Below are 24,440 nucleotides of genomic sequence, written 5' to 3' on the forward strand. Positions count from 1 at the left end.
ATGGAAACAAAGCAATTCTTCACAATCAAACGGTCGAAATTGGATTTCGTAATTTTAACGAGACAAGAACAGTGCCCAGCACTGTAGGTGGAGTGCTGCACTGTCAGACAAGGTAGTTTGAGGATTAAACACGGAAACCAAGAGTTTATGGTCAGTAATGAGGTGAAACTTGGATCTACATGAAAGAACGTGAAATTTCCAGAGAGCCTAGGCTATGGCAAGAGCCTCTTTTTCCACCTGAGAGTAACGCTGCTGGGACTGAGTAAGAGATTTAGAGGTGAAAGGAACAGGTCGTTCAGCCAGTGGCATATCAGTGCAGTAGGACTGCACCGAGGCCATGCTGTGAGGCATCAGTCACCTCGACTAGGGGCTGGTTCAAACAGAACGTAGCTAAACAAGGGGCCGAGAGTAGTTTGGATGTCAACATTCGAAAAGCACATTCACAATGCGGGCTCCAGCAAAAAGGTATGTAACTGATGGGAAAATGTGGCCACCTCCGGCAGGAATTCATGGTAGTAGGATATCTTCCCTAGGAAAGCCTGAAGTGTCTTCGTGAATGGGGGAGGGGTAGGGAGGCAGTGGCACAGATGTAACAGTGGAGATGCAGTCTGGCAGAGGGCACACCACATTCTGCCTAACCTCAAATCCCAAATAAACAATAGAAAGATGAGAAAACTGAGATTTTGTGAGGTTACACCATAAGCCTGCGGATTGTAAGACAGAAAACAAAAGGCATAAATTTTTCAAGAGATCAGACATGGAGGGGCCCTTGACAACAATATCACACAAATAATTAAGCAACCCAAAGCAGGCATAGTCAGTGGCTCTAAAAATCATTAGAAAATAGCAGGGGTGCTAACCACACTAAAAGGAAGGTACAAATATTGTTGGACCCCAATAGGAGTATCCAAAACCAGAACTTGCCGAGATTCTTCGTCCGCAGGAATCTGAGGATAAGCTTTACAAAAATCAATTTCAGAAAAGTACTGGCCACCTGATATTTTTGCCAACAGTTTCTTCTGGCACGAGGGAGGATGTGTATCCACAATCGACTGCACGCTGACAGTAGTACTGGAGTCAGGACAGAAGCAAAGTTTCCCTGATGGCTTCCAAACTACAACCATTCACAAACCGTAACAGGTTGCACCAACCCCAAAGACTGAAGTCTGCCCGATTCTGTTTTCACTTGATCTTTCAGGGTGACAGGAATAGGACACACCCATCAAAAATGAGGCCGAGGAGTGGATTTCAAAGAAATATGAGCAGAAAATCTGTAACACACCATCCACCTTCAGAAAACGAGTCAGAAAACACCTCGCACAGCATTTCCAATCGAGAATGTAGTATCTGATTGCGCACAAGGTGAATTGTTTATGTGACAGAAAATCCAAATGCTGAGATGCGTCCATCCTAGCAAGTTCTCAACACCGACATCAGCAACCATCAAAAAATGGAATGAACCACTGACTTTTAAGAGACAGATGCCATAACTTGTTCCAACAGGACAATGCTCTGTTTATTATAATGGACCAACTTCTATGTGACCAGTGTCAACAGTGGTGTGCCTAAATTAACGTCGATTTGAGAATTCAATAACATGACTGCACCACCTTTGTTGACCTATAGCCACTAGGCGAAAAACACTTAACTCTATAAACAACTTGGGAGAAGTCACAAGTGTTGGAGTCATACAGTTTATGTACATGTCCACAACCATACGACACATGAAGACAAGGTGGCTTTTCTTCCTGAAAGCATAACAAGTAGCCCAGTACTTAGGGCACAGAAACGTTCCTGCCGGACAAAACAGAAAGAACAAGATCGAAACAGAGAATGCCGACACCGGTGCCGTGGTGGTTGCAGATGTTTTGACCGGCATTGATCAGCTTGGCATTTGGTCCACATGTTCACCACCACCACTGCTGCTTCCTCAAGCAAACTGTCTGTCATCCTAGAGGGCACATCTTGTGGCACTACTGCCGCTTCACCCCAGACTTCAATTTGGTCAACTGCTGCCTGGGAAACTTCGAGAGATTGTGCTATTTGCGAAATTTTTGCCAACAGGGGATTTTCACAAGAGTAAAGCCTTCTGGCGCACTTCCTTATCTGGATAATTGAGTCGTGCACTATGGAACCTACGTAAAAGTCATTATGGGGATCAGCAACAAATTGACACTTACGGGTAAGGCTGTGAAGTTGGGCTGCCCAGGCCCTGTATGACTGATTTGGTTTCTTGCAGCATCATTAGAATTTAACTCGTGCCACTATGACACGCATTTGTTTGTGACGGACAATAAACTGCACACATGATCAAAAGTAAGAGCTGCCGGTTCTTTTGAAGGGGCAAGCTGACACCTTAATTGATACACCTCAGGTGGAATCCACGAGAGAAAGAAGGCCTCGCACAAATTCGAGTCTGTCACACCGTAAACCAAAAAATGGTGCATGAGACTTTATTTGTAAGCTTCGCAATCCTCAGGTGAATCATCATATAGAGGAAAACTAGGTGGACGAACTGATGGAACGGTACCCTCTCTGTCGACGGAAGCCGACAAGATCGTCACGGCTGAAATAAGCTGTTCAATTAGGGCTGGTAGTGAGGCATCAATAGTGGCCAACTTGACGAAACAGCACTTAAAGATTGCATAAGCGGAAACCGTTCCAAACTTTTCACCATTTGTGTAGTAACACATGAAACCGATCTGAGTAACACAAATATGGCTGTATTCATAAATCTTTGAACAATATCAAAAATAAACCTCTCCGAGTCCACCCACAGATTACAAGACACAGAACAACTGTGTGAACGGTACAGCTCAAGGCTCTCACACACACTAGCACCAGGATGCGGCACTCGCCACTAACGGTGGCAAGAAGCTGGACCTCTCACAGGAGATCAATACATATAATCACAACCACAGTTCGCACCAGTGGCTTCTAAATGAGCAGCTGGAGCTAGCCAATAAACAATTTCTAAATACTTGCCTTGGGCTGGTCACAAGAAACAAAGCACGAATTGGACTCCTAAAAGTCAGAACCCTGCACAAAAAAATAAAACTGTTTATTATGTCAGTATAAAATTGTAAAAATAAAAACTGCCATGGTGAAAACGCGTTGCTCTCATCCCAACCTCCACCTTTTTAATTTTGTATTTACCTCAAGTAACTTGTAAAATGTAATGATAATCAAATGTATATATATATATATATATATATATATATATAAAAAGAAAGATGATGAGACTTACCAAACAAAAGCGCTGGCAGGTCGATAGACACACAAACAAACACAAATATACACACAAAATTCAAGCTTTCGCAACAAACTGTTGCCTCATCAGGAAAGAGGGAAGGAGAGGGAAAGACGAAAGGATGTGGGTTTTAAGGGGGAGGGTAAGGAGTCATTCCAATCCCGGGAGCGGAAAGACTTACCTTAGGGGGAAAAAAGGACAGGTATACACTCGCACACACACACATATCCATCCACACATACAGACACAAGCAGACATATTTAAAGACAAAGAGTTTGGGCAGAGATGTCAGTCGAGGTGGAAGAGTAGAGGCAAAGAAGTTGTTGAGAGACAGGTTATTTCATCAAAATTTCCCCTACAGTCCTTTGATAATAGCTTCACTCTTAAGAGTGGAAACATTTTTGTGTTAGTAATATGTTTCATTCTGTGCATCCCACATATCATCTTTGCTTTTTTACATCCTTGCTCAATAGAAAATGAATCTATGTATGTATCTTTGCTTAATGGACATTCTCTGGATTATAAACAAAAACATAAGAATATTATGAAGTGTGTAAATAGGAAGAATACGGTGCTGCGGTCAGCAATGCCTGTGTAAGACAATCAGTGTGTGGTGCAGTTGTTAGATCGGTTACTGCTGCTACAGCGGCAGGTTATCGAGATTAAGGTGAGTTTGAACGTGGTGTTATAGTCGGCGCATGAGCGATGGGACACAGCATTTCCGACGTAGCAATGAAGTGGGGTTTTTGCCCCCATGGCCATTTCGTGAGTATACTGTGAATATCCCAAATCCGGTAAAAAATTACATCTACCACATTGCAGTGGCCAGAAAAATATCCTGCAAGAATGGGACTGACGATGGGTGAAGAGAATTGTTCAACGTGACAGAAGTGCAACACTACTGCAAATTGCTGCAGATTTCAATGCTGGGCCATCAACAAGTGTCAGCATGCAAACCATTCAATGAAACATCATCAACATAGGCATGCAGAGCCAAAGACCCACTCGTGTACCCTTAATGACTTCATGACACAAAGCTTTACACCTTGCCTGGGCCTGTCACAAAAAAAAACACCAACATTGGACTGTCAATGATTGGCAACATGTTGCCTGGTCGGATGAGTCTCATTACAAATTCTATCGAGCGGATGGATGTGTAGGTGTATGGAGATAACCTCGTGAATCCAGGGATCCTGCATGTCAGCAGGAGACTGTTCAAGCTGGTGGAGGCTCTATAATTATGTGGGGCATGTGCAGTTGGAGTAATAGGGGACAAAAGACACATATAGTTACAAGTCTGACAGGTGACAGGGACATATGCATCCTGTCTGATCACCTGCATCCCTTCATGTCCAATTAACATTCCGACAGACTTGGACAATTCCAACAGGACAATGCAACACCCCACATGTCCAGAATTTCTACAGATTGGCTCCAGGAACACACTTCTGAGTTTAAACACTTCCACTGGCCACCAAACTCCCCAGACAGGAACATTATTGAGCATATCTGGGATGCCTTGCAACACGCTGTTCAGAAAAGAACTCCACCCCATCATACTCTTACAGATTTGTGGACAGCCCTGTAAGGTTTAAGGTGTCAATTCCCTCCAACACTATTTCAGACATTAGTCGAGTCCATGCCACGTCGTGTTGCGGCACTTCTGCGTGCTCGTGGGGGCCCTACACCATAAAAGGCAGGTGTACTAGTTTCTTACACCAGAACAAAACAAACCACCATCTACTGGAACTTATGTAGGTGAATAGAACTCTTTCACATTATACCTAAGTAAATGCAACCACTTTAGTGTGCTTTTATTAATGAAACAATGAAACAGACATACAGAAGGATGGACCAAACAACACTAACCAATAGACTTCTCAACTACTGGAAGAACAGGAAGACTGTGACACCAAGGCTGATAGAAGTCAAGAAAGATATCCAGCAACTGAACTTAACTGAAAGTGAGATTAGAAACCAAGCACTTCTCAGAAGGATACTAAAAGAAAAGAGGTTTCAGGACAGATCCCCTGTAAAAAGACCGGCGCCCTGTGGACAAAGGAGAGAAAGGAGAAACATAGCCAGAGAATGCGGGATTACCGGGCAAACATCAAGTCCCTCACCAGGCTGAAAAGTTGAATATTGTGGTCCTTAGCTGGCCCATTTGAAAGAAGAAGAAGAAACAATTTATAAAGTGGCACTAAATTTTCATATATCCTTGTGCAGTGCAGGAGCAGTCCACGTGCTGCTGATGAAAACATCTACCTAACTGATAATATTTGCCATCTGAAGGTGGTAGTACAAAACTGGTTTTGGCACTAAAATAAAACATTTTAAAAAGTATTTGTGGCTGGTTGCATTATTCACTAACTACAATTAACAGCCGCAAAGTTTACAAAAGATCTAACATGGATAAAACAACATGGTAGTATATTTCAAACTGAAAATGGTTGCTCTCATTTTTAGGTGAGAAAGAATAAAATAGTGATCCAAACAGTTAAAATAATGCAAAATATTTTCATTACATGAAAATTTAAATTGTGTATACCCTGTCCACTTCTCCGGTGATTTACTGTAATTTGCTGTTGAAAAGATATTGTTGTGAGACTGGAAGATGATCAGAATGGAGAAAACTCTTCAACTGAAAAGAGGCAGTGAAGGGCATGTGTTAGTGTGGAGTTACTGGCTGAAGCTGAAAATACTGCAATACTTGATATAATCCCTTTGTCTGTAAATCCATCTACCACTCAGCAACAAACGAAGCACTCTGTAAGAAGAGATCTCAAAAGAAATCAGTAGATGCCCTGCAAAAACCAATTTATGTAACTGGCTTAATGTAATGTACTTCCATGTTGGGGCAAGTTCTAATCGGATTAAAGATAGCCCCCTAGAAGGGGATACTTTTAGTAGAAATGCCTCTTCTGCAGCCATCTCTAGAATGTTTAAGTATGCACAGCAGAGGGATATTTTCTGAACCCATAGAGGTAATGACAGATGGATTCTATACTTCTTAAGACCTATTTGGCAAGCCTAACAAGTCTTTTTCCTGAACAGATTGTGGTGGCAATACTATGGTACACACGTTTCATAGGATACTTTACCAATCTGATAATGGTATCCATAATTGCTTCCCTTCATAAATTAAAGCATAAATTTTATTAAATGTATAGACGAGGACCTTTACTTTTCTTGGGCCTTAGATGCTACACTGGAATGTAATGGATTAGCACCATCACTCAATGCAGACAGATTTTACTACCAAGGTGAGCTGCATTCCTACACTAAACACAGACTATTTTATGGTGCGTGCTATAACACTACAGAACCTGTAGTCTACAGCAGCTCAATAGTTCTGAGACATAAAGATTGTGGACACTGTTAGATGTTGCTAATTAAAAATACTGTTGTCATTAGGCCATTTCTACAGCTGTAGCATGATGAACAGCATTGTTCCTAATGATAGCAGTTGAGGTTACATGTTATTTTCCTGACCCCAAGACATATTTCTGTACATAAGGGAAATGTTGCTGCCCATACTACAAAGCAAAATTTGTAAGGAGATGCAAACAGAAACAGAGAATAATTGTCCAGAAAAATTATCAGCTGTTCATAAGTGCTTTGGTTATGTCTCATTGATCAAACATATATCTGCTGGAAATGCAAGTTCCTAAATTACTCAACACATGAGGCACGAGTAACAAGAGCCACAATGTACACAATATACATTAAAAATATTAAAGTGACTATCATGGGCACCATGGGCAGGCTGTTAGCTGAAAGGCTGTGTGTCTCTGACGAAGGACACTGAAGTACCTTAATAGGAACTGAAAGAACAAATGGTCACGTGAGTCTCAACTTTAACATCGATGATTTGTCGAGATGGTAGCCTGTTAGTGAAGTGATATGTGCAGATTTGTCAGTAATATATGCATCACAATAGAATGGAAGTAGCATGTGTTTAGCTATCCTGAAGTTCTAAAGCTACAGGCATACACCCCCTTGTCAGCAATACTCTCAAATGGAATCAGTGAATACTGTGAAAGCTGTGAAAAGGTAATGAAAGCAAGTCATATGAATTATTATTTCCCATTAACAGGAATTTCAGCAGAATTTTAATACATAAAAGTGAAACACCTGGAGAGGTTGCTATTATGCTTCTTTTAATCACCACTGCAAACCCCATCATCCAGACTTTTAGAGAGGTGAATAATAAATCATCTCCACCAGGAACCTATCAGAAAAATAAAGTTTCTACACACTATGTGACTAAAAATCAAATAACACGTAGATTGTTGGATTTTTTTTTAATCATTTCTTAATTTATGGTTTCAAGCAATGGCACAAGAATGTAAGATTTAGATTCAACATTGGAAATCATTCTACTCCTAACTCCAAGTCCATCATGCTAAACACTATGTGATCAAAACTATCAAGACACCCTCAAAAACATATATTTTTCATATTAGGTGCATTGTGCTGCCATCTACTGCCAGGTACTCCATATCAGCAACCTCAGTAGTCATTAGACATCATGAGAGAGCAGAATGGGGCACTCTGCAGAACTCACGGTTCTTGAATGTGGTCAGGTGAGTGGGTGTCACTTGTGTCATACATCTGTACGCTAGATTTCCACACTCCTAAATATCCCTAGGTCCACTGTTTCCTATATGATAGTAAAGGGTGGGCCAACACCATATTAAATTTCAGCATTACTGATGGAGGCTACCACAAACTACATGACATAGTGTAGCATAAAGATGATGTGCTGACTGTGTACATTTTCCTGGCATATTAACAGATGAAATTCTTGTTGGGTTTTCAGCGGGATCAAACAGTCATCTGCACACAATACTTCCGCAGTCCACACGGTTGCTATCACCAGGTGAGAGAAGCTACGCCATTCTCGTCAATGACTGATTCAAACCGTGAATGACAGAACCTTTATATGCAGCAAAAATATGAAAGCACATTACCTCAGCGCATGTGCTTTCATATTTTCACTGCATATAAAGATACTGTCACTCGTCAGTTATCAGCAAGAGGGACTTATCTTTTCTCACCTGATGATGGCGGCCAGATGGACTGCGGAAAACTCCCAAGTTGAGCTCCGAGTTATTTATCGACTTGTCTGACGTCTGTGACACTTGTCTACACAGTGTCTTCCCTTCCCCATTTACTTTACCGAGTGAGGTGGTACAGTGGTCAGCACACTGGACTCGCATTCAGGAGTACGACTGTTCAATCCCGCGTCCGACCATCCCGAATTAGGTTTTCCGTGATTTTCCTAAAATCACTTCAGGCAAACACCGGGATGGTTCCTTTGACAGGGCACGGCCGACTTCCTTCGCCATCCTTCTCTAATCCGATGAGACCGATGACCTTGTTGTTTGGTCTCTTCCCCCAAATCAACCCAACCCATTTACTTTAATTTACTGGGACTGTTGTTCTAAGGCTCAAGAGCCCCTTCAGACATTTCAGGTTGGGCATTGCCCTGTTTAAGTTCTATGTTTCCACTGCTGGTGTATGAAAAGCCAACATAACATTAGAAAATACACATAGTTGTATCTCAACTACAATTATTATTAATGACATACTTTCACAAACACATGAGAGATCGATAATATTCACACACACACACACACACACACACACACACACACACACACACACACAGAAAGAGAGAGAGAGAGACTGATAACATTCACATATGCTGTACCTGAGTTGTGTTGCGCTGAAAACTTCAAGAATATCTGGTATTGTGGACGGAAGATACTTTAAGCAGGCACCTTGAACCAGCAGTGTGCTGTCCGTATTGTAACACATTAAGCTGGTTATGCTTTGCAACAACTGTTGCAGACAAGTTTCAAATTCTGCTTGGCCTTTTCCTTCATTCAACCTGAATAAAAACAAACACAAATTCATAACCAAGTGGAACTGCATTTAGTGAGATCTTCTTCCTGCATAAATACCTTATTTTTCTCATCAAAGATTTATTTAAGTTTTGTGTGCACTTACTATAAATATCAACAATAAAAGATAACTGCAGTGGTCTAAAGTTTTCTTGACAGGAGCAAGGAGGAACAGTGAAGGATGAAGGAGAAATGTGGTACACTGATTAACACATCCACACCTAAAGGGCCGAGTACATCTGTAAATGGGGTAAACATCAACACAATGACATTAAAGTCAATAAGAAATATATTTACAATGTGTGTCCAGACATACACAACAAAAATTCTCAGCCGAGATGCGTCTCTTCAGCAAGGATGCACACAAACATGAAACTATGTTGGAAGAGGATTCAGTGTTGTGCAAGTTCTTGAAATAATGTTTAATGTTATCAAAATCTGGGAACCATAAATATGAATTTCCCTAGTTTGTGAAACATAGAAATGTACTTTCAATTAGGATAATTACACCATAAAAATTCAAAGTCAGGTCATTGTGTGACAGACAAAATTAATATAATGCAGCACATTAAAAAGGTGTAGCACCACCTTAGGTACAGATAATGTGAATTGTGGCTTTTTAAGACACTGTGAATTAATATGAACATTTTATTGCAATATTATAGACGTTTACAACAGAGGAAGCAGCTCATAGTGTGTCCGAAAAAAAGCTGGTACTGTAAAATCACAACAGACAGCCACTACAGATAACCAGTCACTGTTGACAAGTGCAAATAATCCAGAATGAGATTTTCACTCTGCAGCAGAGTGTGCGCTGATATGAAACTTCCTGGCAGATTAAAACTGTGTGTCGGACCGAGACTCGAACTCGGGACCTTTGCCTTTCGCAGGCAAGTGCTCTACCATCTGAGCTACCTTAGCACGACTCACAACCCATCCTCACAGCTTCACTTCTGCCAGTACCTCGTCTCGTCTCCTACCTCCCAAACTTCACAGAAGCTCTTCTACGAACCTTGCAGAACTAGCACTCCTAGAAGAGGTAGGAGATGAGGTACTTGCAGAATTGAAGCTGTAAGGACGGGTCATGAGTCGTGCTTGGTTAGCTCAGATGGTAGAGCACTTGCCCGCGAAAGGCAAAGGTCCTGAGTTCGAGTCTCAATCTAGCACACAATTTAATCTGCCAGGAAGTTTCAGTGCAAATAATGTTTTCCTTTGCTTTTTTGCACTTCATACTCAAGCAAAAACTGTTGGGAAGCTTTTTTTGCCAACTATATTACTTCAGTACCAATTATGCGATTTTCAGATTCAGTTTTCCTAAGTTCTGAAGAGACCTACTTCTTGTTACCTACTTATCAATATCACTGTGATTATCTGTGTAAATGAATACTATGTTGGGGAAAAACAGTGATCATTAGTCGATCACTAAGTAAAGTATACCTCAAACAGATTAGAAGATAAGTTAATGGAGAAATTGTTTGACTGGAATTTGTATCAATAGTTATCTAGAATTAGTAGCTGCTGTAAGCAGCACAGTGTCCAGTGAGAATGGGAGCTGTTTTTCTGGTATTGTGGTGGTAAATTGTTTTCACTGCTTGATGACTAGGTTCTATGTTGATGATGAAATAGATGCTATGGTTAACGTTCCGCTGATTTACCTGCAAGTAGATATTTTGGAACTGTAGGAAGCACAGAATAGCATTATCTTCTACTTAAAGAACAGGCTGCTTTGTGTATCCACTACTTACTGGACCAAGTCTCTTTGGGATATTTATGTATAGTGAGACACTAATAACTGAAGTAGGAAAGTTTTTCTTTAGCTTGTAACAAATACGCTAAAATTAGCTGCGGAACTTGTTTAATTTTTAGAAAAGGTCAACAGTAGGTTGATTCGGGAAACACTAGCTAGTTAGTCTAAGACAGTGTCTATATACAAGGAAGGAAAAATAAAAAGTAAATTTTTTTCAGGATAAAACTCAAAGAGGGTATTCCATAAATTATTTTTCTAGTTACCCCAGAATATATTTCACACTTGATTGAAAAAGATAATAAACAGAAAATATGTTTTAATTTCCTCTGCAAAGACTGTAATGAAGTCAAAGCAGTTATTTAACTCAGAAGAAAACATACACTGCATGTACTGCTCTTAGCACTATATGAGAAGCAATTAAATCTGATAAGGGAAAGCAGTTATGCCATCAGATGTATGGTGTAAAACTTTATATAAAAGAAAAGGTTTTATATAAGGAAAAACCACCTTATAAATTACTAAATATGTAGGAGAAACCAGATATGAAGCAAGTTATCCATGACTGTAGCAGCATTGTTGGATTGTTGCTGCATTTGTACTGGCAAAGGAAGGATGATAAACGAAAAGAAACTTTTTCCATGGCTGATGACTAGGGATGATACTGATTAATTAATAATGAAGGAGATGTCTTAACTTACTACTGATTAGGGTGACACATAGATCTTTGTTTACATATTTTTTAAGAAATGAAAGAATGAGATTGGTACACGCTTGTAGTAGGTTCAGATAAAAAACACTGTAGTACTGTGCATCCCTTGACTTATTAGTTTTAGAGAAAGATGTGCAACAGATCCATAATAATAATAATAATAATAATAATAATCCCAGTACCCGAACGGCTACATTTCTATTACCTTATCTGAGCTTATATGTTTTTTATAAGGGTTGTTTGGTTTTCGTGGTGTATAATAAGCAGTGATAGAGTGGATAATAATTTTGGAGCGTTTATAAATTGTGACGTCTCTCAAACAATCTGATTTTGCTATCAGTAAAAGTGTATGAGTTGCTTTCAATACCTGATCAATATAGTAGTGACAGGGAACCCCAATGGGGCATCACAAAGTCAATTAATTGTCACTAAAAATGAATTCATGATTATGAGGCCTGCAACAAATTATCTTCAGTATGCAATCATGCCCTGTGATAATTCAGAGTTAAGTAGCTGAAATTAGGTCTTAGTGCTTGAAAACTTATTCATGTCATGGGAACATTTTTTCCAAGCATGACTACTAGATTCATGCACAAAATGATTACAGCAAATTTGGTTGTGGTCCATATTAGCTACTGGTACATTCTACAGCAACTATGGTGAGTAATCAATAGGTAAGAACATTGCATTTTACATCTACTTCTACAGCCACACTCTGCAAACCACTATAAAGTGCATTGCAGCAGGTATTTCCCATTATACCAATTATTAGGGCTTTTTTCCTGTTCCATTCACATATGGAGTCCTGGTAAGAATGACTGCTTAAATGCCTCTGTGTGCACTGTAATTAATCAAGCCTATAGGAGCAATACCTAGGAGGTTTTAGTATATTCCTAGACTAATCATATAAAAGTTGGTACTTGAAACTTTCTTTCACAGTATAGTTTGTGTCTATCTTTCAATATCTCCCAGTTCAGTTCTTTCAGAATCTCCAAGATGCTCTCCCATGGGTCAAACAAATGTATAACATTTCATTTTGCTCTTCTTTATATATGTTCAATATTGCTGTTAATCCTTTCTAGTATGGGTCTCAAACACTTGAGCAATATTGTAGGATGGGTCGCATGCTCTGTAAGCGATCTCCTTCAAAGACTTATTGCATTTCCCTAGTGTTCTGCAACAATGAACTGAAGTCTGCCATCTGCTTTTACTCACAACTGAACCTATGTGAGCATTTTATTTCACTTCTGCACACATTGTTACTCCTCTGCAAGTTGATCGATTCCAAACATTACTCATTGTCACTGTAGTAATAAGACAATATGTTTTCTAACATACATAGTTACATATTTCTGAACATTTAAAGCAATGGATCCAGGTGTGAATGCTGGTCCAGTACATAATTTTAATCTGTTGGGAAGTTTCAATATCTGGGGACTGATTCTATAATAATATTTTCAACAATGACACTGAAAAGATACTTTGAATTATAGACTCTGAATCCTAAATGTAAAATTCATCTTCTCTTGGCTGTTATTGGTATTTTCAGGTAAATCTGTCAGAACAGCACAATTTCCTAGCCACTGTAAAACAGTCTTACATTCTTTTTCCACAGAAAAACTTGCAACAAATATTTTTCTCACCACTTTAATTCAGTCGCACTTTTCTACTCTGGAGCTCTTTCTTGTATGTAGCTATCTTTTATTATTGTGGAACTAAACTGGAAAAAATGTTTCGAAAGGTGACGAACAAAGAATTGTAAGAAAATGAGCACAACAAATGGAAATTCAGTTCTTATTTTCTGTTTAAAAATTATAGCTATATATAAAAACAAAATCTACATGTTACAACTTACTCTGCAAAAAGCTGCCGTGATCGTACAACAAAACGCATGCAGTACTGTAAAGACTTCATTGTTCTCAACAACATGTCTTTGTCTTGACTATCTGTTGAACTGGCATTATCAATATGATACTTCAGAACAACAATCAATTTACTGTAAATGGTAAAAGCACAGAATTAATAAATGATGTATTGCAAGCAATAATATAATTACATATACTGGAGCATGAATATTAATAACAGATTCTTGTATTACCCAAAAGGTACACTGTAAACAACAATGCCAAAAATATGTGGAAAACTTCTGTCATTGGAAAAATTGTAACATGTATTGCATATGTAGTCCCAGAAAAGGAATAGATCTATAGTAGTGCAAGTAGATTTGAATGGAAATTATGCAAAGAAAGGGTAAAAGGTCAGGGCTGGGAGCAATATAAGATATACAAGCTAACATACAAGGTGTACATAAAGTCCAGGAACAATTTCAATTATTTATTGCACAAGAACAAAACATTGTACAGATATCATACATATGTCATTTTGAAGAGAAACTCTGGACGTTTTTTTCCATGTATACTGCCACAGCATAGTTTGGTCATTTGCCGATAGTCAACGCTAGTCACAAACATGGTGAGTTCAGGTGCGAAGCGAGATTTCTGTATGTTGAAGTTCATCAAATGGACTCCCCGATCACCAGATCTCACTCCGTGTGACTTTTTTCTGTTGGGACATGTTAAAGATCTAGTGCATGTACCGCCTCTACCATGTGATGTAGCAGAGCTCCAGTAGAGAAGCGACTGCCACGGTCGACGATGCCAAGCTGGGATGGGTATGGCAAGAATTCAATTACCATATTGACATCTTCCACTCATGGTTTGCATATCGAATGTTTGTAAAAACTTTCAGAGTTTCTATTCAAAATGCAATATGTATGACATCTGTACAGTGTTTGGTTTTTGTGCAATGAATAATTGAAAGTGTTCCCGGACTTTATGTACACCCTGTATTGCCAGCTCAGGGATGGAAAACAACTGGTAAAACTGTTTGAGTTGATAAAACAAAGAGAGAGTGAGGAAACAAATGAAAGGAGGAATAGGGAGTAGTGGCACTGAACGAATTTAAGTGAAAAATGGGAGAGCATACAGAAAGCAACACAACACACTAAAACAAAGAAAGCAGATAAAAAGTTTTTTTTTTTTTTTTTTGGTGTGTGTGTGGGTGTGGGGGGGGGGGATGTTTCGACTAAATGTTACAACACAACGAAGACAAAATAAAAAGCAAGTCGGGAAGGAGGAACATGGAATCAAGTTTTCCAAACAGATGATTGATGGGTGCCACAGATAGTACAGAGATGTTATATTACAGAGTTCAGGGACTGAGGGAAACATACCATCAGAATGAATCTGGCAAAGAAATACATGAAAAAGCCCAGGAGCAACTATTTGGAAACAGCCCCCACTGAAAAAGCAGATAAAGAAAGATACAGTTTCTTGTGTATAAAACTACAAACATAATGTACATCATTATTTATTTTCTCTAGAATAGTTACTTATGGTTTCCTGAAGCAGCTTTGTAACTTTTATTTCCCTTTAAAGTTTCCTACAATTTTCCACTATTCCAATGGCAGAATAGACCTCATTGCAACTGAGGTCATTACAAGCACAATGTTTTTCCATGTATTGTAGTTTATATAGACCTTTCTTTATAGAGCACTTGACTCATTTGACAGAAGTGTAGTGCAACTCGGTACTGATATTTTTTCTTAAACCACTTCCAGTTAATGCCAGGATGGTTCTACAAGCAAGTTTTAGTTATTCCTTGTCAATTTCGGATTAATTTAGCTACTGCTGTTTGAAATTACCTTTCTTGTACATGTGGCTTCCAAATCTAGCACTTCTTCTCTTCTTAATGGAGTCACAATTCCAACTCAAACATTGCTTGCAAATACAAAGGCTAAGTAAAATGAATTTGGCAAAATCTGCTATGCTTCTGCAGCAATGAAGATAAATTGGATGTATTGTAGAGTATATCATAAAATTGTTCTCTAATAACTGATCTGAGACACCTTTTAGAAATGTACACAAATGAATGACAGATGCAAATTATGATGAGGATGGCACATATTTGTTTGCCGATCTCCTTCAAGGTACAAATAGTTGTGATAAAGAATGTAACTGACTCATTTTATGGAGAATGGGAAAGAGGAACTAGTAATGGAAAAGATGACATAAATGACTACATGGCCAAGCACATGAAGGATTTTGCTGCATAATGATACGACCGAAATAACGATAATCAATGATTAACTGGGAAATGGAGTGGTGTATGTGAAGAAATGATAAGGAGGGTATACTTTATACAGAATAGTAGGATTTAGATAACAGGATGACAAGGGATAATACCATGATATTGGTGCACAACAAATTCTAAATAAATAACTTTTTTTCTTCAAGTGTTTACATTTACCCCATGATGGTAAGTGCTGGCTTGGCCATTATGTTTCTTTTAGTTTAACAGTTTGTCTTAATTATGGCAAAGATAACATATAACTCACTTATAGGCAAGAGTTGCACTGAAACTCTCTTGGATGTACAAGTCCAAAACTGGCTGGAAATGTTGGTACTTCCTGTCTGACACCAACCCAATAATAAAAAGCTGAAACAAAAATAAACTGGTGAGGGAATCACAAATTATATTAACAATGAATGATATAATATCACAAAACAACAAGGAGAATGTGAACTAAATTAATTGTTGTTGTTGTGATCTTCATTCCAGACACTGGTTTGATGCAGCTCTCGATACTACTTTATACTGTACAAGTTTCTTCACCTCCCAGTACCTACTGCAACCTACATCCTTCTGAATCTGCTTAGTGTATTCATCTCTTGGTTTCCCTCTACGATTTTTACCCTCCACGCTGCCCTCCAGTATTGAACTGGTGATCCCCTGATGCCCCAGAACATGTCCTACCAACCCATCCCGTCTTCTAGTCAAGTTGTGCCACTAATTTCTATTTTCCCTAATTCTATTCAGTACCTCCTCATTAGTTATGTGATCTACCCATCTAATCTTCAGCACTCTTCTATAGCACCACATTTCGAAAGCTTCTATTCTCTTCTTGTCTAAACTATTTATCGTCCATGTTTCACTTCCATACATGGCTACAACTTCCTGACATTAAAATCTATACTCAATGTTGACAAATTTCTCTTCTTCAGAAATGCTTTCCTTGCCATAGTGAGTCTGCATTTTATATCCTCTCTGCTTCGACCATCATCAGTTATTTTGCTCCCCAGATACCAAAACTCAACTACTACCTTAAGTGTCTCATTTCCTAATCTAATTCCCTCAGCATCACCCGACCTAATTCCAGTACATTCCAGTATCCTTGTTTTGCTTTTTTTGATGTTCATCTTATATCCTCCTTTCAAGAAACTGTCCATTCCATTCAACTGCTCTTCCAAGTCCTTTGCTGTCTCTGACAGAATTACAATGTCCTCAGCAGACCTCAAAGTTTTTACTTCTTCTCCATGGATTTTAATTCCTACTCTGAATTTTTCTTATGTTTCCTTTAATGCTTGTTCAATATACAGATTGAATAACATCGGGGAGAGGAAACAACCCTGTCTCACTCCCTTCCCAACCACTGCTTCCCTTTCATACCCCTCGATTATTATAACTGCCATTTGGTTTCTGTACAAATTGTAAGTAGCCTTTTGCTTTCTGTATTTTACATCTGCTAACTTCAGAATTTGAAAGAGAGTTTTTTGGTCAACATTGTCAATAGCTTTCTCTAAGTCTACCAATGCTAAAAACATGGGTTTGCCTTTCCTTAAACTATCTTCTACGAGAAGTCATAGGGTCAGTATTGCCTCGCATGTTCCAGAATTTCTACAGAATCCAAACTGATCTTCCCCGAGGTCCGCTTCTACCAGTTTTTCCATTCATCTGTAAAGAATTCGTGTGAGTATTTTGCAGCTGTGGCTTATTAAACTGATAGTTCGGTAATTTTCACATCTGTCAATACCTGCTTACTTTGGGATTGGAATTATTATATTCTTCTTGAAGTCTGAGGGTATTTCGCCTGTCTCGTACATCTTGCTCATCAGATGGTAGAGTTTTGTCAGGGCTGGCTCTCCTAAGGCTATCAGTAATTCTAATGGAATTTTGTCTACACCCGGGGTCTTGTTTCCACTTAGGTCTTTCAGTGCTCTGTCAAACTCTTCACACAGTACCATATCTCCCATTTCATCTTCATCTATATCCTCTTCCATTTCCATAATATTGTCCTCAAGAACATCGGCCCTGTATAGACCCTATATATATTCCTTCCCCCTTTCTGCTTATCCTTCTTTGCTTAGAACTGGGTTTCCATCTGAGCTGCTGATATTCATACAAGTGGTTCTCTTTTCTTCAAAGGTCTCTTTAATTTTCCAGTAGACAGTATCTATCTTACCCCTAGTAAGAAAAGCCTCTACAGCCTTACATTTGTCCTCTAGCCATCCCTGTTTAGCCATTTTGCATTTCCTGTTGATCTCATTTTTGAGATGTTTTATTCCTTTTTGCCTGCTTCATTTACTAAATTTTTATATTTTCTCCTTTCATCAATTAAATTCAGTATTTCTTCTGTTACCCAAGGATTTCTATTAGCCCTAATCTTTTTACCTACTTGATCCTATGGTGCTTTCACTATTTCATCTCTCAAAGCTACCCATTCTTCTTCTACTGTATTTCTTTCCCCCATTCTTGTCAATCATTCCCTAATGCTCTCCCTGAAACTCTCTACAACATCTGGTTCTTTCAATTTATCCAGGTCCCATTTCCTTAAATTCCCACCTTTCTGCAGTTTCTTCATTTGTAATCTACAGTTTATAACCAATAGATTGTGGTCAGAGTCCACATCTGCCCCTGGAAATGTATTACAATTTAAAACCTGGTTCCTAAATCTCTGTCTTACCATTATATAATCTATCTGAAGCCTGTCAGTATCTCCAGGCTTCTTCCATGTATACAACTTTCTTTTATGATTCTTGAACCAAGTGTTGGCTATGATTAAGTTATGCACTGTGCAGAATTCTACCAGGCAGCTTCCTCTTTCATTCCTTACCCCCATTCCATATTCACCTACTACGTTTCCTTCTCTTCCTTTTGCTACTATCGAATTCCAGTCACCCATGACTATTAAATTTTCGTCTCCCTTCACCATCTGAATAATTTCTTTTATCTCATCATACATTTTATCAGTCTCTTCATCTGCAGAGCTAGTTGGCATATAAACTTGTACTAGTGTGGCAGGCGTGGGCTTCGTATCTATCTTGCCCACAATAATGCGTTCGCTATGCTGTTTGTAGTAGCTTACCTGCATACTTATTTTTTTTTATTCATTATTAAACCTACTCCTGCATTACCCCTATTTGATTTTGTATTTATAGCCCTATATTCTCCTGACCAAAGTCTTGTTCCTCCTGCCACCGAACTTCACTAATTCCCACTATATCTAACTTTAACCTATCCATTTCCCTTTTTAAATTTTCTAACCTATCTGCCCGATTAAGGGATCTGACATTCCACGCTCTGACCCATAGAACGCCAATTTTCTTTCTCCTGACAACAACGTCCTCCTGAGCAGTCCCCGCCCTGAGATCCAAATGGGGGACTATTTTACCTCCGGAATATTTTACCCAAGAGGATGCCATCATCATTTAACCATAAAGTAAAGCTCCATGCCCGTGCAAAAAATCACAGCTGTAGTTTCCCCTAGATTTCAGCCGTTCGCAGTACCCGCACAGCAAGGCCGTTTTGGTTAGTGTTAGAAGGCCAAATCAGTCAATCATCCAGACTGTTGCCCCTGCAACTACTGGAAAGGCTGCTGCCCCTCTTCAGAAACCACATGTTTGTCTGGCCTCTCAACAGATACCCCTCCGTTGTGGTTACACCTACGGTACGGCTATCTGTATTGCTGAGGCACGCAAGCCTCCCCACCAACGCGCAAGGTCCATGATTATAGATACATGTTGGATGTCACTTCCTTTACTATATGAACTATGGTAATACCACTGTACTAAAATGTAAAAGAAGTACCTTACTTTTGATAATGTCACAATTTGGGAGCAACTAATTTTATATGACGATAGTATCTGTTCTCGAAAGAACAGTTACCGTTGATGACCTTGCAGCTTTGCTAGAAATGAAATGATAAGTAAATGGACACCCTAGCTGCAACAGGCGTTGATATACTTCACTGGGGACATGTTGAAAATGTGTGCCCCGACCGGGACTCGAACCCGGGATCTCCTGCTACATGGCAGACGCTCTATCCATCTGAGCCACCGAGGGCACAGAGGATAGTGCACCTGCAGGGACTTATCCCTTGCACGCTCCCCGTGGGACCCACATTCACAACATGTCCACACCACTACATTTGTAGTGCGCCTAATAGATGTTTGCCCATCATACTCATTACTCGTGGCAGATTGATTTACCAAGTCCCGTACATTCTCCATGTACTGCAATTGAATGTTATGAATTACCGCAAAAAAATTATTTGTAAGAAATAATCCATACATATTCAGAAAATATCGTTTTTGTGAAACACAACTAGCGCTTTATTCTCACAAAGTAATGAGTGTTACCGACAGGCGATGTGAAATTGTCCATATTTTTAGAGTCTCAGGCTTTTGGTACCATTCCTCACACATGATTTCTTATCAAACTGCATGCCTACAGAATATCGTCTCGGTTGTGCGGCTGGAGCCACGAATTCGTATCAGTAAGGTCGCACTAGAAAGTAACGCAACCTTGTAGATTGTTTGGAGATGATGCCGTCATTTACCATCTTGAAAACTTTTAAACACGATATCTGTATGATGAGAAAAGTGGCAATTGACTCTAAATAACAAAATATGAGAAGTCTTCAACTTGAGTACTAAAAGAAATCCACTAAATTTTGCTTGTATGAAAAATCGTACAAATCTAAAGGTTGAATCAAACAATTGAAAATCCAGGATGGAATAATGACAAAGTCATGAAAAGGATAGATTGTTACTCACTGTACAGTGGAGATATTGAGTCGTAGACAGGCACAACAAAAGAGTGATAAACAAGTAAGTTTTTGGCCAAAACACATTCTTTTGAAATATAGAACGCACACACCTTCATGCAAATACAACTGATACACACATGACCACTGTCTCTGCCTGCTGAAGCCAAATTGCGAGCAACAGCACATGATGGGAGTAATGAGGAGGCTGGGGCAGCGGATGGGCAGGGATAGCAGTGTAGGGGTGCTTGTGGGAGCATACAGGAATGAGGTGAGGAGAGGGTAAGGCAGTCAGGTGCAGTTGGGGAGTTTGATGGCGGGGGCCGCAGGGGGCAGAGGGAGCGGGAAAGGAGAGAAGTAAGAATATTGTGGGTGTGCTGGTGAACCAGAAGGCTGTGTAGGGCTGGAGTGGGAACAGGAGAGGGTATAGGTAGCTGAAGGACAGTGACAAACGAAGGCTGAAGCTGGAGGGGTTACGGCAATGTACGATATATTACAGGAAGAGGTCCCACCTGTGCAATTTGAGCTGTTGTCGGTAGGAAGGATCCACACGGCACGGGCTGTGAAGCAGTCATTGAATGAAAAACATTGTGTTTGGCAGCGTGTTCAGCAACTGGGGGGTCCAGCAGTGGCTAAGCCATGTCTCCACAATATCCTTTCTTTCAGGAGTGCTAGTTCTGCAAGGTTCGCAGGAGAGCTTCTGTAAAGTTTGGAAGGTAGGAGACGAGATACTGGCAGAAGTAAAGCTGTGAGGACCGGGCGTGAGTCGTGCTTCGGTAGCTCAGATGGTAGAGCACTTGCCTGCGAAAGGCAAAGGTCCCGCGTTCGAGTCTTGGTGTGGCACACAGTTTTAATCCGCCAGGAAGTTTCAGATAGCTTGTTTGTTGTCATGCCCACATACAACAAAGCACAGTGGTTGCAACTTAGCTTGTGAGTCACATGACTGCTTTCAAAGGTAGTCCTGAGTGTGGTGGGATAGTTGATGCTCGTGATGCAGACGGTGGTGGGAGGATGTATGGGAAAGGTCTTGCATCTATGTAATCACAAGGCTATGAGGCAAGAGGTTGAGAACAGGGGTTGAGTATGAATGGATGAGGTATTGTGTAGATTCGATGGCCAGTGGAATACCACTGTGGGAAGTGAAAGTACAATAGTGAGTAAGACATTCCTCATTTCAGGGTATGATGAGATGTAGTCTAAACTCTGGCACAGAGACCTGGTGGTATCGAGTCAAGAGGGGAATGCTCCTCTGTGGTCAGACGGTGGAACTTTGGGAGGTGGTAAGTGACTGGAGAGATAAGGCATGAGAGTCTGTTTCAGTACAAGGTTGGAAGGGTAATTACATCCTGTGAATGCCTCAGTGAGACCATTGGTGTATTCTGAGAGGGACTGCTTGTCACTACAGATGGGATGCCCACGGGTGGCTAGGCTGTGTGGAGGGGACTTCACGGTGTGGAATGGGTGGTGGCTGTCGAAGTGGAGGTATTGCTGGCGGTTGGTAGGTTTGATATGGATGGAGGTAGTAATATAACCATCTTTGAGGTGGGAGTCAACATTGAGAAAGATGACTTGTTGGATTGAGGAGGACCACATGAAGCAAATTGGCGAGAAGATGTTAAGGTTCTGGAGAAATGCGGACAGGGTGTCCTCACCCTCAATCCAGATCACCAAGGTGTCTTCAATGTACCTGAATCACGTGAGGGGTTTGACATTTTGGGTGGTTAAGAAGGATTCCTCTAGATAGTCCAAGAATAGGATGGCATACAACTGTGCCGTGCAGGTGCTCACTGCTGTACCCCAGAAGTGTTTGTAGGTGATGCCTTCAACGAAGAAGTAATTGTGGGTGAGGAAGTAGGTGGTCATAGTGGCCAGGAAGGAGCTTGTCGGTTTGGAATGCATCAGCCATAAGGGAAGGTAGTGTTCAACAGCAAAAAAGCCACAGGCATTAGGTATGATAGCATAAAGGGAGGAGATAAAAATGTAAATGTCGTGTGACTAGGGCCACCCGTTGGGTAGACCGTTCGCCGGGTGCAAGTCTTTCAATTTGACGCCACTTTGGCAACTTGCGCATCGATGGGGATGAAATGATTATGATTAGAACAACACAACACCCAGTCCCTGAGCGGAGAAAATCTCCGACCCAGCAGGGAATCGAACCTGGGCCCTTAGGATAGATATTCTGTTGTGCTGATCACTCAGCTACTGGAGGCAGACAGGGAGGTGGTGTCAATAGTAATAAGCAGGGCACCGTGTTGTATAGAAACAGGAACTGTGGAGAGTTGGGGGAGGAAATGGTTGGTACCTTTTACATAGTAGGGTAGATTGCAGATAATTGGCTAAAGTGTTGTCTATGAGAGCAGAGATTCTCCCAGTGAGAGCACAGTAATTAGTGAGGCAAGGTAACCGGCCACACACAATGAGGTGTCCTGGATGGTCAGGTTTATGGACTTAGGAAGCACGTACAAGGTAGGAGTCTGGGTAGTGGTAGAGCTGAGGAGAGTGATAGACTCCAGAGAGAGGTTCTTGAATGGGTCTAAGGATTTGAGGAGAGTCTGGAGATAGTGCTGGATTTCTGGAATGGGGTCACTGTGGCAGGGTTTGTAAGTGAACGAATCTTATAGCAGGAAGAGTCCTTCTGCTAGGTAATACTTGCAGATCAAAACAACATTGTTGTAGCCTTTGTTAGCAGATTAGTTTATAAGGTCGGGATCAGTTCTTAGGTGGTGGATAGTAGTTCTTCCTGTTGATATAAGGTGAACTTGCATATTGAGGGATTTGGGAAATGATGAGGAGGTAAGATTCAAGGTTAAGAAATTCTGGAAAGTTAACAGGGAATCTGTCCCTACAGTGATGTAGGGACAGTGGGGGTGAATCACAGCTAGATGGAGGAGTGAACTGAGTCAGGAAGGGTTGAGTCTGATTGGTATAGTTGGTGATATAGTTGAGTCTGATTGGTATAGGTGATGGCAAAATTGTGTTTCTACAGTAGGGACCGGGAGAAGGAGAGAAGGTCCTTACCAAGTGCAGCATGATAGAATTTGGGAGTGGGGCAAAAAGTAAGGCTTTGGGAAAGGACTGATACTTCTGTTGGACTAAGGATTTTGGAGGAAAGATTGATGATTGTGTTTTGAGTCTGCTTACATTCTGGAATCTATATGATGGTGGGAGCAAGTTTTTGATGGTGGGGTACATGTAGTAGGTCTGCAATACAGGACCTGTCAGCTATGAAGGGCTGTGGGGGAGGTTTGGAGACAGATGTGGTGGGTAGTGGTATTCCAAGGTTGGAGTAGAAGTGAACAGGTTGGAGATGTTTTTGAGGTGACATTGTGCATGCTAGAAGTTCCTGGAGGACAAAAGTTTCCAAATGTGAGACAAGATCCAGGAATTTGGGATTGCAAAGCAGGAGAATTTTATGGAGGGAGAGGAGATATTGCAAGGAGGTTCACGCATGATCTACATGGTTTTGCAGGACTATGTTGGTGAGGAGTGGTGAAACCTGGACAGATGGAGGTCATTGTGGAAGGAGAGGTTGGGAGGGGTTGCAGCCAGAGCTGAGTAATCTGTTGGTAAGGGCATTTGGGGGATTCCACTAGCCAAGCAACAAGAAACAGTATGTAGGACAGGATTCTGGCTAGGTATAAATAAATTCTTTCCTACTGGTACAGATACAAGGAACAAGATCCAGGGCAGAAGATAAAAATGCGTAAAAATACATAAACAACATGGAAATATGTGCGAAGTAATTCACAAAAATATGTCAAAATATGTGAAAAAGATCACAAAAAGAACAGAATAGATGAAATATGGTGAAACAATATGAAACATGAGGGAGTGGGCCGATAGTGAGAGGCAAAACGAATTAAAACTGATGTGAAAACACAGTGAGATCAATAATAAAAATAAATGAAAAAGATTATAATATAGGTTGCAGGTCAGTGGGT

General features: G+C 40.4%; 1 protein-coding gene across 1 annotated transcript in view; it reads right to left on the reverse strand.

Annotated features, from left to right (window-relative positions):
- LOC126253699 (dedicator of cytokinesis protein 1) overlaps positions 1-24,440 on the reverse strand; it is a 443,179-nt gene that overhangs the window by 291,677 nt on the left and 127,062 nt on the right. The window contains exons 13-15 of the mRNA XM_049955225.1: positions 16,012-16,112; positions 13,471-13,611; positions 8,967-9,146 (exon numbers count right to left, since the gene is read on the reverse strand). Of these exons, the coding sequence (XP_049811182.1) occupies positions 8,967-9,146; positions 13,471-13,611; positions 16,012-16,112 (422 nt within the window). The remainder of the gene's footprint in view (positions 1-8,966; positions 9,147-13,470; positions 13,612-16,011; positions 16,113-24,440) is intronic.

Source organism: Schistocerca nitens, chromosome 4 (assembly GCF_023898315.1).
Source record: "Schistocerca nitens isolate TAMUIC-IGC-003100 chromosome 4, iqSchNite1.1, whole genome shotgun sequence".
In the NCBI taxonomy this organism is placed as follows: domain Eukaryota; kingdom Metazoa; phylum Arthropoda; class Insecta; order Orthoptera; family Acrididae; genus Schistocerca; species Schistocerca nitens.